The sequence below is a fragment of the Seriola aureovittata genome, chromosome 15 (assembly GCF_021018895.1).
Source record: "Seriola aureovittata isolate HTS-2021-v1 ecotype China chromosome 15, ASM2101889v1, whole genome shotgun sequence".
NCBI lineage: Eukaryota > Metazoa > Chordata > Actinopteri > Carangiformes > Carangidae > Seriola > Seriola aureovittata.
In genome coordinates, this window is record NC_079378.1 from 23,134,020 (window position 1) to 23,149,547 (window position 15,528).

The 15,528-nt window shown below is 42.0% G+C and overlaps 1 protein-coding gene across 1 annotated transcript; it reads right to left on the reverse strand.

Annotated features, from left to right (window-relative positions):
- Positions 1 to 280: 280 nt before the first annotated feature.
- On the reverse strand, positions 281 to 14,763 carry ywhag1 (3-monooxygenase/tryptophan 5-monooxygenase activation protein, gamma polypeptide 1). The gene is made up of 2 exons (XM_056397763.1): positions 14,521 to 14,763; positions 281 to 2,481 (listed from the first exon to the last, which is right to left on the reverse strand). Exons 1-2 carry the CDS (start codon positions 14,605 to 14,607, stop codon positions 1,825 to 1,827), a joined length of 744 nt encoding a protein of 247 aa, XP_056253738.1. The 5' UTR covers positions 14,608 to 14,763; the 3' UTR covers positions 281 to 1,824.
- Between the last annotated feature and the right edge of the window lie 765 nt (positions 14,764 to 15,528).

The window sequence follows — 15,528 nt, forward strand, 5'->3', positions numbered from 1 at the left end:
GGCTTGTGCAGTGTTTGGTGAAGAAGGTTCTCGATAACACTTATTGCACTAAAAACATTTCCTTCATGGCACGGAGAGACTTCATTTTCACTTTATTGGGTTGTGTTTACTGTACACCAAATGTAGCCGGGTTACTTTTATCTTCTGTATTTTATTGAACTGTCATGATTTTTCTTGTGACTAATAAACACCTCAACCTCCCAATGTCGACTATCACAAGACAGTATCTTTTTCTTCACTTTCTGTCACCCTTGCCAAGAATTGCATGTCACCATAGCGATGTCCGTAACAGATCAATTTATTGTTAACAATCACTGTTTTGGTATAGCGTACTTCAGCAAATGGAGTAAAGAAAACACAGATTAAAATAAGCTAGCTAACAATCGCAATAAAAAGAAATAAATAGAAAATAATCCGATTAAGGTCTAGTAATTCCATGTTCATATGAATACATAACATCTACAGTATAAGTTAATAAATTGAAGCTACTGTATAAATACATCACCAGCATGCACAATATTGTATTATGGAGAATATTGGAGCAGTTATCATCTTACACTGAAGAAACAGTATAATAGGCAAGTGCATTTCTTGACCAAGAAGAAACTGAAGACAAAGTAAATCCACAAACCTCAAATCTGCTTTTAGAGCTTCCACTTGACATTGCATGTGCTCTATCCACAAATTGTACTTAGTTGACTAATCAAGTCTGTGGCTCCGGGTGCCGTTTCTCAGATCCCACTGCTCGTTATGAAGATAGCATAACTTGGACAATAAGGGTGGACTCACTTATTGTTTCATCATTTTCATCGGTTAAAATTTCCATTCATTTTAATTTTGCTATCTGGATTTTTGTGAATCAAATTGTTCCCTATAAGCGTAAGGACCCAATAGAAGTTGTTATGGACAACAACAATACTGACAATAAGAATTAGGTGTCCAAAAACAGTTAATTTATTCAATAAAGCACATCAGCACATGAGAGGGACAAGCTGCACTAACTTTACTTTATGAATCTGTATTTTTAGTTACAGTATGACTGTGTGACTGAGCTGGACACATACCTGACACAAAGCAAACAAAAACATTTTTTTATGTCATCTTCAATAACAGAGACAACCTGCTTCTCACTCAAGAGATCGTAGTGTGGTGCAACTTAAGATGTCGGGTACGTTTGAAGTTACGCGATGAAGTTCGACACCCCTAAAAGCCCGTCTTCACCTCCCGTCTGTAACCCGTCTGCTCTCTCACTCATTCTCTCTCTCTCTGTCTGTCTGTCTGTCTGTCTTTCTCTCTCACTAAGCAAGGCCATGACATTCAAAGTTACTTTAATTTTCTTGTTGCTCAAGCATCGGAACTCAATTTCTGAATGCTCCTCCCCTCACCAAATACAATAAGACAGCTCAGCTTCATTTGCGCGATAAGACCAGTCTCTGCCAGTGTGAAGGTATCGTTACCCAATAGTCACACTGTGATGAATGACATACCTCTTGCTTCTAAAGTGGTATTTTGGCAAATGCTGCAGAGGCTATCAAGGAGGGGGTTTCATTGTTTTATTATTTTTTTTTAATTGTAGGTTATTTCTCAAACTAAAATCGTCTTCCCTCGTCCTACATTTTTTTCACTTTTAATTTGTGGAAAAATAAAGAACAGCAGCCGCGTTAGTACCATCAGCTAAATTGGCCGCCGATGTTCCACTGCCCCCTCCCACCCTCCCTTTTTTTTAAATTTCTAAGAACTTTTTTTTAACTATTATTATTATTTTTGTCATCATTTGTGAGCGCGCGTGTTGTGTTGTTTTGGCAGAATGAGGTTTTGGACTCTTTAATTGTTGCCCTCTCCTCCCTCGTCGTCCTGCTGGTCGCTCGTCCACAGCGTCAAGTTGTCTCGTAGCAGCTGCATGATGAGAGTGGAGTCTTTGTAGGAGTCCTCGTTGAGGGTGTCCAGCTCGGCGATGGCGTCGTCGAAGGCGGTCTTGGCCAGGTGGCACGCCTGCTCGGGGGCGTTCTGGATCTCGTAGTAGAAGACGGAGTAGTTGAGAGCCAAGCCCAGGCGGATGGGATGGGTGGGCTGCATGTGCTCCTTGCTGATCTCGTGGGCCTCGCTGTAGGACTTCTCAGAGGACTCCACGACTGAGGCTCTCTTCTCCCCCGTGGCCACCTCGGCCAGGTAGCGGTAGTAGTCGCCCTTCATCTTCAGGTAGAACACCTTGCTCTCGTGCTGCGTTTCGTTGCAATTCTTGATCAGGAAGTTGTCGAGGAGGTTGAGCACGTCCTGGCAGACGGCCTCCAGCTCCTTCTCGATCTTTTCCCGGTAGGCCCGCACCATCTCGATCTTCTTCTCATTGCCATCGGCCGACGTCTTCTGCTCAATGCTGGAGATGACGCGCCAGGATGAACGCCTCGCCCCAACCACGTTCTTGTAGGCCACGGAGAGCAGGTTCCTCTCCTCATTGGATAATGCTTCATTCAGCTCTGTGACCTAAAACACACAAAGAAGAATGTGCAGGCATTAGCATTTTACATCAAATATGTGGATATGTCACAAACATTCAACAGCTGACAACAGAACAATTAGAATTTGTAAAACATCTGATAAAATATGACTATACACACAAAAAACTATGAAATCCTCTGCACATCACAAGGTGCAGGGCAACATAAGCGATTAAAACACAAAGCTACAACTCTAAAAAGTGTCACAGATGGCTCCAGACAAACTCTACAACACCCAAGACAACAGTCAGTGCATCCAGCAGGGTAAGCCGCGCCTCCAGCACACTGACATCATCCTCTGAAGTGACTCCTGATTGGCTGTCCAGAGGTCTGAAAGCTGGTTTTGTTTTGTTTTGACAGGCCTGTGTCTGGCTGGAGGATTTAATCCTTTATACCCCACTGGGACTGTGCAGCAGAGGCATCTTTACAGACCTTTTCTCAGTATAAAGCCTGTTGTTACTTTCTTTTTCAGCACAGAATTCAGTTCCATGAGCATACCAGAGCAGGGGGCCCCAGCCGATCATGTGGAACAGCTCCGCACAAAGCCCTTACTGAACTATATCGGTCGACATAAAATTACATTCGGGGTTTAAAACTGATGGGACTGTATATATATTTATATATATAAGTATAAAAGTGAATTTACTGAATGTGTAAATAGAGGAAAATTAAGCAATAAAAAAAAAAGTAAAAGTCACTTTTGAAAAACACATTCTCACATTTACCATATTTTTCATCTTAGTTTAGCATATTAGCATGCTAACATTTGAATTAGAGGGTTAGAGTAGTACAGCTGAGGTCTATGGGAATGTCATTAGCTTTGCAGGTATTTGGTCACAAACCAAGTTCCTACACTTCATCCCAGGGAGAACATGAATGCGTGTAGCCATCCCCATCATGACAATCTAACAAATAGTTGATGAGATATTCCACTCGACCACAATCCAGAACCACATGGTGGCGCAATAGATAAAAAAAATCAGGGGATCACCAAAAGCATCAGGATCCATCCTCTAGGGGTCGTTAAAATATGTACAAACTTGTATGGAAATCCATCCAATGGCTATCAATATATTTCACAAGTCCAAACTGTTAACTAGATAAAAAAAATGGTGCTAGATAAAAAAATATCTGAGGATCACAAAAGTCAACAGGATCCGTCCTCTGAGGACAATGAATGCCTGCACAAAATTTCATGGCAATCCATCTCATAGTTGTTCAGATATTTCAGTCTGGACCAAAGTGGTGGACAGACCAACCAGCAGACTGACACTGCAGTTCTTAGAGCCCCTTCTACTATTACAGTAAAACCGGGAGGGGTCACACCCTGCTGCCACTGTGTTAGAGGAGCACTAACGTGTCACGGTTGTAACTTTTTAATCACATAATAAGACAAACATTCTCCAGAGGTTGCACTGCATGATAGGGTGATACGCAGTATCCTCAACACATGGCAGAGCCTCAGCGCGTTGCTCAAGGACACTGACGCAGTAGAAAGCTTAATCCTGTGACCTTTGAGGTGCATCACAGTCACTATGAGCTAGCAGCTGTGTCACTCTGCTGTGGTTCGACTCCAGAGGCATACGGTAGCTGCTAATCCATGTTGCACTTGTTACTACAGTTTCTATTGACACAGATGTATGACTAATCATGTGCTCATCTGATAAACTCATTCTCAGCATACGTAAACACTTACATACGTCTGCACCCATCTCTCACTGTGATCGTATGAGCTCAGTGCTACATGGAGTACAAATCAAAGCAGCAGACCCGACCACACTTATCAATAAGATTACTTGACCTGAAAAAGGGAAGGAGCAGAGGGCAAAGGGCAAATGTCGCAATGATGCGCAATCTCTCGTTTCCATGGTAACTGTAAAATCTGCTCCGTTTGTGAGAACCATATTGTCTCTGCTGGAGACAATGGCCACAAGCTACGAATACTAAGGATGCTGACACGGCTGATGGTATGGAGGAAGCTGCAGCACTGTGGGTGGAAACAAGTGCAAACAAGCCACTTCATATCTCGCACCTTTAAAACCAACTCGTACAGAGGGAAACATGAGACGACTCCAAGACCACAAGCAACCTTTTCACTCCAGTCATGAGGATGGTGATGTCAGACAGACGGTCTGTCTGCTCCGTCTGTTTACTGAACACATCCCTGCGGGATGAACCGTCCATGAGCTGAATATATGAGCTTTCCTCACCACCATCAAACTGTCAGATCTGGAGCTTTAAGCATGAAAACATGACATATTGGATGAAAGTGTCAGTGGGTACAACACTTTCTACCTCAGCAACGACTGGATGGATTGCCATGAAATTCATTACAGCCATTCATGGTGCCCAGAGGACGATTCCCACTGACTTGTGAGATCCGCTGACTTTTCCTCTACTATACACTATCACTGCTGGGACTGTAGAATGTAAAAGTTTTCACTTATCCAGTGAAACATCTTGACATCTCCTGGATGAATTGGCACAAAATCTGAGTGACATATCTTAACAACTGTCATGAAATTTGGCACAGACATTCACTGACAAATGTTAGTTAATGTTGCTGCTAATAATAAGCATTTAACTTAACAAGTACAAAGTCACAAGTCACAACGTTGCTTGTATGGCTCTAGACTCCAACAAAATCTAAAAAGGCAGATTACTTTTATAAAAATCTGTTTCAAACAATACGTGGACATTTTACTCTGTTGCCATACTGATGACCGAATGACTGACCAAGAGATAACTAGAGTTCAGATTGCCATGAAATTTACAGATGACTATCACACTCTTCAGAGGAAGAAAACATATCACATGACTTGTCCATCTGTATGCTGTTCCTTCCTTATTTTGCAATAATGCACAATGCAGCCTTTAAACAGGACAGGGACGTTTATGCTTGTTCACTAAGGAGTGTCTCAACAGAAAACATTGTAAAATTTACAACTGTCATAACTTAAATAGCCTCTGTACTGGCAGACAGTAAAATGGCATCCGTTGCGTAATTATCCCACTTACAAGCTCAGGAGAAAGTAACCCTGCACCCCATTAGTCATTCCTGAGGCAAAGCCCCGGCTCTTTACTCCTCTATACCTCAACCCATTAGATTACAATTAGGTTAAACGAGTATTTGACCTCCAGCAAATGTAACCAGATGACTGGGTCAGCACCAGAGCAACAGAGAGGTCAGAAAAACGAGGCCTAAACAACCCGTCTGTAAAAACATGGCTGCCTTTGTTTCAGAAGGCTGCAGGGTGAGCAGAAAGCCCTGACGGAAGCTGTGGTGCAGGGATGACAATAGAGCTCTGTCTACCCATAAAGCTCATCAATTGCGCCTGCTCTCTCGTGACTCATCCTTACACAAGGCAGTCAAACTTCTAAACAACTGAGTGTTAATACAAACAAAGGCCAGGCAGGACAATCAATAACTTCCTCTTTGACAGCTCTCTGCATGGCCATTAATATCCACAGGAGAGACACAGTAAGAGCTGCAGGGCTGGGGGAGGCTAATGAACGCTTGCCACAGTCCCACAGCTCCCCATTTTTCTTCCTGCTCCACGCTTTCCTTCTGTCTTTTCCTTGCTCATTTGCTCTCACTCTCCAAACCTGATGTGACAACCCCCCCGCTGACCCTCTTTCTGGCAGCAGAGCACAAAGGCGCCGTGGACCACCTGACGTCACTGGCGGCGTGAATAGGGCTAGCTGGTTTAGCTACAAAGAGCCTGGCACGAAGAAAAGGGGCATGCGAGGCAGTGTATGTGCATGTCTTAGTAATGGTGGTGGAGATGGAGCCACAGGTAGCTTTGTTGCTAAGCTACTACGTGTGACAGTAGGTTTTATGTGATTTCAGCTGATATCCAAAAATAAGACACACAAAATGTTGTAATGTAATAATAAAACACTATAATGTGTGCACACGACTGTCGTGTTCAGCCCACAGTTTTCCTGCTGAGCCTTTGCTGTCAGAGGCAGATGTGTTCTTACAGATGGGTTATGACAGTATTGCCCATTCACTTCTATAACAACACAGAAAAGATCTGACTGAATATAATAATATTACACTGTTACTTGTTTATATTAATAGTTATCTGCTGTATAATTACAATGAACTCACATTAGGAGAATAAAAATAAATGACGGTGTTGGGTTTTCTGTAAATTCTTGACTTTCAGATCACAGTCTGGTGTCACTACAGTCTCATCACATACTGACTAACAGTATTACCAACAGTGAGAGTGCTAGGCTTATTGGGTAGTTGTATTACTAACACTCAGTCATAGGCTGTCTCAGGGAAACAGGCTGATGTGTCACAGTTGTATTTTTAGAGTTGGTCCATCTACTAGGGAGTCAGACCTTGTCACTATCACTCTTTTCATTCTTTCCAGGTAATAACCCTGTAAACTCATTCAGGTGCATGAAATCCCCGACAAATAACCGTCATCATGGTGCCAAAGCAATAAAAGAACAACTTCAACCATTCTTCTATAAACATTAAAGCGTCAAGCGACATTTCACTCCATGAACTAAGAAGAAAAACTAAAGAAAAAACTAAAATAGGGAAGAAATTTAAAAAAATAAAATTTTTTAAAACCCACTCTTAAAATGATAAAACATTTCTTGATTTCTTGTGACCATGCCAGTACTTAGGCAGCATTACTGTGCTCTGGTAATCGTGCCACCGTCACTACTACAGTCTTACTGAAGGAATATATCTGTGAGTACTACATATTGGCAGACACTGCTGCCATATCTCATCCAATTCATCTGTGAATGGAATCTTGTTTAAATGCCGAGGAAAAAGATTTTGAACTTTAAGTGGGCGTTGAGACTGAAAACTGCCCTGAATTTAGAAAATGAAAGAGTCTGTGTTGGTGGGGACGTGTTGCTTCAGGTACTGGTGAGACAATGAAATTCAAATCCAGGAAGTCCAGTTTATCTGACCGGTTAATGCCTTTGAAGGCTTATCAGACAGCAAGAAGGATTTTACAACTCTGGAAAGTTATTGAAGTGACAATAATTTTATTTTGGTAGAAGTATTTTGGTAGCACTCAAACAGCAAAGTCATCCACCAGGAACGTGTGCTTGTACATATTTGAAAAAGCACAAGAGAGGAGAAGGAGAAAAAGAGTGTGGACCCGGCAGAGGCTAGGGAAAAGTGTGTTTGTTTGTTTGTTTTTGTACTAACTTTATTCAAAAACAGCATTTACAAAATTTACTGAATTTGTTCCTAAATTTCTGTCACTGTCTGAATTTTGTCGTGGGTTGTCTTTGGTTGCCAAATCTGTTGTCATGGATGTTTCTCACGGTGCGATCGAGGACCATTGTTTTGGGTTGACGACCACAGATTTTACCAGGTTTCTCTCGTGATAGTTTATGTCTTAAACAGCTGAAAATCACACAGCGTCAAGGCACCCAGTGGAGTATGGAGCAATGTGTTTTGATGAGTAAGCATAACTTGAGTTTGTTAGGAAAAAAAAGTCTGTTTGAAATATTCCAGTCTGGCCTCCGATCATTCCACAGTACTGCAAACTTCTTAAAGTTTGCAATGACCTTTTATTGGCTGAAGATGCAGGTGATTGTTCCATCTTAGTTCTGTTAGACCTCAGCGCTGCTTTCGACACAGTAGATCACAACAGATCCTGTCTTTCTAACAGATGTTTCTCTGTGTTGATGGCTGGCTCAGTCTCATCCTCTCCTAACTCAACCTACGGTGTCCCCCAAGGCTCAATCCTGGGTCCGATTTTATTTGCCATTTACATGCTCTCTCTCTCAGCGACATCATCCACAAAAACAATGTCCATTTTCACTGCTACGCTGATGATACACGACTTTACCTACCAATCAGAGCCGGTGACCAGTCCAACATAGCAACCCTCCACAGCTGCCTTACTGAATAAAATCCTGGATATCAGACAATTTCTTACAATCAAATCATACAAAATCTGATGTCATTGTCCTTGGTCCCCCCGCAAAACAAATTCAAATCATATAAAACTTAGGTTAATTAACAAATTACATTAAACCAAAAACTTTGCTGGCCATTCCGAGGTCTAGCTTGAAAACCAGAGAAAATGGGGCCTTTGCTCTCAGGGCCCTAAACTTTGGAAGAACGACTCTCGGAGTCAGTTCCCCATTTTATTCTTCTTCACTTTTTAAGACACATTTTTCACTTTGATTTGTTTGGATGTTTTATATTTTACTCATGTGAAGCAATTTGTTAATCGTATTGAAAGTGCTATACAAATAAGGTATAATTATTACTATAAAAAAAACCTTCACACGGCAGCTTTAATAACACCTTGCTGATGAGCTGAGCTTTAACTTGAAATTCTCTCAAGATTTCAGGTGTGTGGGATAAAAATGTTTTGGTAATTTTGTGTTAACAAAAGCTTGTTAGAGGAGAAATGTAAATATCCTACAAGCAGACACTAGTCTGTACAAGCTTTCCCCCTCGACAGCAAAAGATGTTTTCAGTAGCTACATGAATGCTCTCTACCTCTTTTAGCTGTCCTTCCTTTCTGCTGGACTGTAATACAACTGAAGGTCATGGTCAATGCGATGCTTTATGATGCCACTTGCATTAATGTCCCTGCACTCACTTAAAACGAGTAAGCAAAAGGAAAAGCAGACATCAGAGCAACTGAATGATGCTACAAGATAATTAGGAGCTGTTGAACTTGGAGAGGAGAATCACTCAGTTCAGTTGTGCACATCCTGCTGCAGATGTAAGTGAGGCTCTTAGATGTTGTGAAATGAACCTGATTATGGTGCATGTAGGTGGGTAAGGTGGGTGTTTTTCGTAGTGCCTTTGTGACTCAACATTGAGTCAAGACACATTTTGGAACTTCCTGAAAATGTCCTGAGATGACATTGGCCGCATTAATAATTGGCCTGAGATTTAGAAGGGTGTTCATACTTCAGACAAAATAAAAAATAACCCAGAAGTTTCATTCCCCGTAAACTGTAAGATGAGGATAATGAGGATGAACTACAACAGGAAATGGAGTCTGAGCAAAGACACTTTCATTTTTCTGGGGCTATAACCCACATTTCCTAGTTTATAACACCGACTGTATCTGAAATGAAGCTGAGCGCAGCTGTCAAATTAAAAAAATCAGTCTTCCATTCACATCGTGGCCACATTTTGAGACGAGAAATCTCATTTGATCTCGGAGATATCTCCCACAAGCTGCACCATCCCACTCACACCCACCCCTGTGGAGATTTTGATCGCTCCTGCACACAACAATGCTTTCTATTGAAAATTTGTCCTGCTGCAAAAATAAGACACAGGTAGCCCAAGGACTCTGATTTAAGAGAACTCAAAGTCGCTAAAAATACTATGGATCAACTCCATGTTTTTCTACTAACTTATGTTGTTTCCCATAGCAGATGCTGTGGTGTCAGACCTCAGAGTAGCAGTGATGCTTTTTTTTCTGGCAATTTTAAGAAATGTTTCTGATGTTTAAATGTAACCGTCCACAAGAGAAACTAATAGTTATTTGGTTTATTTCAGCATGTGGTGGTATACGGTTCCATACACATACACATGTACAGTGTACGGATAGTTAAGTCCAACAATAACAGCCTGTCATATTTTTATATATTACATTTCTGCTGCCATCCTGCAATAGAAGATGCTGACCGCTCAGTCCCACCCACACTGGAGCAAACATATCCCGCACCCGCAACGTTTGTGTTGGGTCCTGCGGAACCTCCCGGATCACTCACGACTGGTACACACACACAGCATATGGCCTGGGACTGGACTATATCTGTGATTACACACGTGCATGTGTGGGAAACGCTTTATTGAACAAACATCTGTTTTTACAGCTTATCTTAAAATCGTTTAAATGACGGCAGCTGGATAATTAGCTTTTCCGCTTCACCCTGACATTAACACACATGTGGATAATAGTGTCCACCCTTTCTTTATCCAATGCAGCAACACACTACACAGCATAGTCAATATATATTAAACATACGTACGTGCAGCTGCAGCACAGTGTATCTGTTAATGCATTGAAGCAACTTCTATGGGACAATAATGCATTCAGTTCATTAAGGCTGATGGAAGCTCTGGCTCTCTGTGCCATGCACTTCCTAAGACACAGCAGTAAGCTCTCCAGCTGTGTGTGTGTGTGTGTGTGTGTGTGTGTGTGTGTGAGATAGCTGGTTCACAATAATGGAGTCATGTTCACATCATATGGGAATAATGGTCGACATGTAAGATGACGTATTCACAGGTCGGTGTTAAAAGAATTATGGATTAACTCTATGGTGGGTTATTTGGTTGGGTTTGGTTGGTAGAGTAGCAAAGTAAAATCTACAGACAAAGACTAAAGACACTGTCCTGCTTTGATCAACATGGGGATTTTAACTAATGTTATTTTAAACATGTGTCTATGACCTGGCTAATTAAAAAAAAAAGAGCTAAAGAGAAGTAACAATTGTAGATTTGTTTTTTTTTAAAGTCCTGAAACTGATAAATTCAGCTGATCCCCCTCTAAACTGAGGGAGAAACAACAGGAAGTCACTAAATTCAAATTGTAATGGTATCCATTTTTCATTGAAAATGATCATTATTATTAAATCATAAATTATCAAAATTAAAATTTTCCCCCGATAAAATTGAGAACATGGCTCAAAAAGTGCATCTCAGTGCAGCTGCTTTTATCAGTATTATTAAAACTATATATCTCTGTTTTGTCTCTGCATGTTGATTTTAATGGTGAATGAAAATGAAAGGAAGCACAGGCTGCCTGCCAGGCAGAAAAACACACTCATAAATCTCAATAAATGGTGGAAATACATTTCTTAAAATTAAAATGGGTGTATTGATTGAAGTTTATTAGACCGGCCTTAAAGAATGAATCATACTGTATTACAGGGCTGAGGCGCTGAGCCCATGTGGATACTATGATGTAATAGTTTCATCAAATATGCATACTGTAGTACTGAGATCTTCTTACATGAATATTCAATATTCACAGTCACGCTCAAAAATTACTCTTAAAAACAAAATCCTCATCAATGGTCAACTGCATGAACATTTTGTCGTATAGACAGTAAACTACACGCTGCTGTGTAAATGGATCGTGGCATGACTGAGAGTCTGTCAGCTTTTATTTTGAATGCTCTCCAGGTGAAACCTGATGGACAGCTAAGATTTTAACTCTGGGATAATTTTGTGATGGTATCATCTTCATCTTCATCACGGTATTTGAAAGTCAGACGTTTGAGTTGCTTCCCGATTTTTTTAAGTCCTAACATTTACCACATTATTGTGGGACAAATCACACATTTTTCCGAGCGGTTTTCGTGAATTTCTTTCAATAATTCATCGTCAAAAACATTTTTTGAATAACTATAAATATCATTTTCACTTAATATGGCTTTTTCTTTCAGAAGTCCGGGGCCCTGATTCTATTTCCTGACTCTTGGTCCGAAGCCAACAGAAGCACACAGTAAATTTAATGCAAGTTGAAGACGCACACATAGCAAAAACTGTGCTCTATAGATTACAACAGAACGCACAATGGTGACACAACTTCTGATTGATCTGAACTGTGACTGGTTAGTTACTTGGACTCATGTGTGTCCCCGAGAGACAGAAAGAGGACAAGCAGCTCCTAAAAATGGTTTTAGGAAAACATGGAGACTTGACAACGTCCGGCTGCTGGGACGTTTTTGTTGGATGTACAAATTCAGACAAATAAAGTAAGAGCACTAACAATGTGTCTCATTTACTGTTGGTATGAAATCACTGCTTTATGATTTCTAGCTCCCAACTAGATAAAAGCCTTTCCCAGATAATTACAAAAACTTTTATGCTCTTCAGTAAATGTTGATTTCTTTTTAAAGAGATTAGGAACTCTGTTAATGATGCTGTGAACACATAAATGAGATATGCTGTTCTCATATCTACTTCACTCTAATCTGACAAGGGCGGTGGTGGAAATACAGTGCTAACAGCAGCCCATCAACATTATCATTAATTTTGGTTGTGCCTGGATCCTGTTCTCTGAGGCGTTAAAGTCCTCCTGAGGATGGGCGCAGCATCGCGTTCTGTGATCCTGGTTATTTGGTTCTGTTGCCACCGGTGCCGTTACCATGCCTGCAGTGGCAAGGGATTCCCCTCAAAAATGATGGGCGAGGCAGCAGACACACCCCACTGCCCAGTGCTGCAGAGAGACTGGCTGGGTGAGGGGCAGCTCTCTCTCTGACTCGGCATAAATTGGAAGGGGTGGAGCCCGGCCCCCCTGTGGTATTACCGTTACAGTCTGGTCCTAAAGAGCAGGGCACACTGTGGCCTTTAAACACTGCTGACAGCTGACTTGTTGACTCCTGGAGTTGAAGCCGATGTAGAAAAAGTAGCTTCCACTAATTTTGCTCTCTCTGCTGTTAAACACAACCACTGCCCTACACAGCTGAGGCCTGTGCTGAGGCTGCTGCTGGTAGAACCGGCCTTGTTAACAAAAGCAAACAGGTATGAGTCTTACAAAAAAATAAGGTGAGTAAATCTATGATCATTTTTAGATGAAAATTATACAAATATGACAAAAAGAACTACAATAACTTTGATTATGAAATAAAAAAGGCAACAAGAAATTCTTATATTGTCACTTAAAGTCACTATTAGTGACCACAGACACAATATGAGCCTCCACAAGGATATTAAGGCTCATCTCTGAAATAAAGGGCCTTGTCACACATCACACCATTCCTAGACTTCCTCTGCCAGTCTGTCCATTCCTCTATGATGCTATTGTCCAGGTAGTGATGATGGAGTGAGATGCAGCCTTTGTGAAGCTGTGATAAAAGGCTGCCTATGAAATGGTGCACTACGGGTGGGCCTGTGCTGCATCTTGGCAGATGCTGCGGCACGCCTCTGTGTGGGAACCTGCTGGAAGAGGTCGAGGACGCAGGGATGCGCTTGCCACACAGCATCGATTAATACAGGCAGCCCGTCATGCTACAGTTCGCAGACAAGGGGGGGAAAAAAAGAAGAAGAGCTTTTGCTGCAATATGACATCTACAGAGCTTTCTGGAAAGCTGTCCGTCCACCAACACCCACGTCTGGAAAGGTGAACGCTCCGTAGTTTGTGCGCCGCTTCTGCGCAAATCGATTGCGATCAACCTTCAGCCAACATTGCTCTTTCCAATGCGCCAGTTACAAGTGTGGCGGTGAGAGAGGACGGAGCTGAGCTGCTCCTCCACACCAGGCTACAGAAAAGCGGCGTTACACTCTGAATCCGTGGCTCATTCTTTGGTGCTCAGCATCATGCAAACCGGAACACGGCCATCAGCGCAGCCTACGATGTCACTCTCATCATCATGGTACCACCTAGCTCGTCCTCTGCCACTATGCGCATCTTTTCGACGTGATCCCCCTTTGGTGCTCTTTCATTGTTAAACCCACATTTACCTCTAGACAGACGATTAAATCACGTCTTTGCGTTATTTTCCTGCGCTATTCCCCGCGGTTCTTTCGCAGCCGAGCAGCCCGGCCGTTTATAAAGGAGTCCGGCCAAAGGCACCGCCCCAAGATCAAACAGTCCGCATTTCAGACAACCACAATCCACCGCAACACACCGCCAATAAACCCGTTGGATTTACTGTGAATTAATCACCTCAACTGATCCTCATTATAACCAAACCATGTAACTAATATCCCCTGGAAAGCCTGGGGAAATGTGAACATAGGCTTTACGGGCCTTGCAGTCCTGTTCAAAATGATGCTGCCCAAATCCCACTATACCAGCCCTTTATTCTGCTCATTACTGTGTCTTTATCATAAATAAAGTCTTTAATCAGAACTTTCATACACCAATTTTCTGTGGCTTATCCGCTTAAGTCAAAATGTGCTTCAACACAGAGGCACAGTCCCTTGGCTGCGTTTTACTGCCCTACTGCTAGTTAACCTAGCTGTTACACATTTACACAATTACACACAGATATCTTTTTTTTTTTTAAAAAAAGGTCCAAAAGAGAAAGGTCACTATAGAGAAAGCCTACTTACCGATTTCATGGCAGCTGCCATATCATCATACCTCTCTGCCTGCTCGGCCAGCCTGGCTTTCTGCACCAGTTGCTCGCGGTCTACCATTTTAGATGTCGTGTGTGTGTTGCTGTTGTGTGTGTTTCGGAGCTTAAAAAGTCGTAATGTAAATGTTTTAATGCAGAGTAGCGGCACCGGGTCCTCTCGCTGCAGCTGCTGCCTGCTGTCTGTGTGCCTGCCGACGGGACACCCCTCCCCCTCCGAGCACTTTCCCTCGGTTGTGTCACCACCCAAAAAGGCGTGTCTTCACGGAGTGATGTAACGAGCCTGGCAGCCCAGAGAAAAATGACTGTACAGCCCATTTCCCTACAGTCAGGCAATGTAGGGTTTACCCTCCAAACATCCAAGGAAAAGGAGATCTTTTTTCACAGAGCGGTGATATGTAAGGTAGTGGTTTGTGGTTATGAAATGCTCAATCACACTTTTCTAACTAACCAGGAACATGCCAGCTGCCCTGACCCTCATAAACCACCAGAAGGGCCGAACATCGAACTTGGATCTTTGTCTTGAAGAGGTGCTCTGTATCAAAATCTTTCAGACCTTAGTTATTTCAGATGATGCTATACTCACATGATTACACAGCAAACCTTGTCATGTAGTGTTCTGGCATAGGACTCCATGCAAAGAGAGAGGGTCTCAGTTCCAGAGGCCTCCCACAAGGTTCATCCAGGATATATTACACAGTACAGAGTATGACTAAGGTTATGCTCTTAGCCTACAGTATCTTGCTTTCACAACTGTAGATAAAATATAAAATCTTGTGTTGCTTTTAAGATTGTGGAGCTTGAAGATCTGTAGAACAGTGAAGCATTCAAGTCCTGTAGTTTTTTACAGCTGTAAAAACACTGTACCACTGCTGTTTTTTACAACAAGACACGATATGTTCAATGTACAATATTAGTGACAGGTAAATAAGAATATATATTTTTATGTAGGATTTTTATAGTGATGATGATAGTCAATAAAACA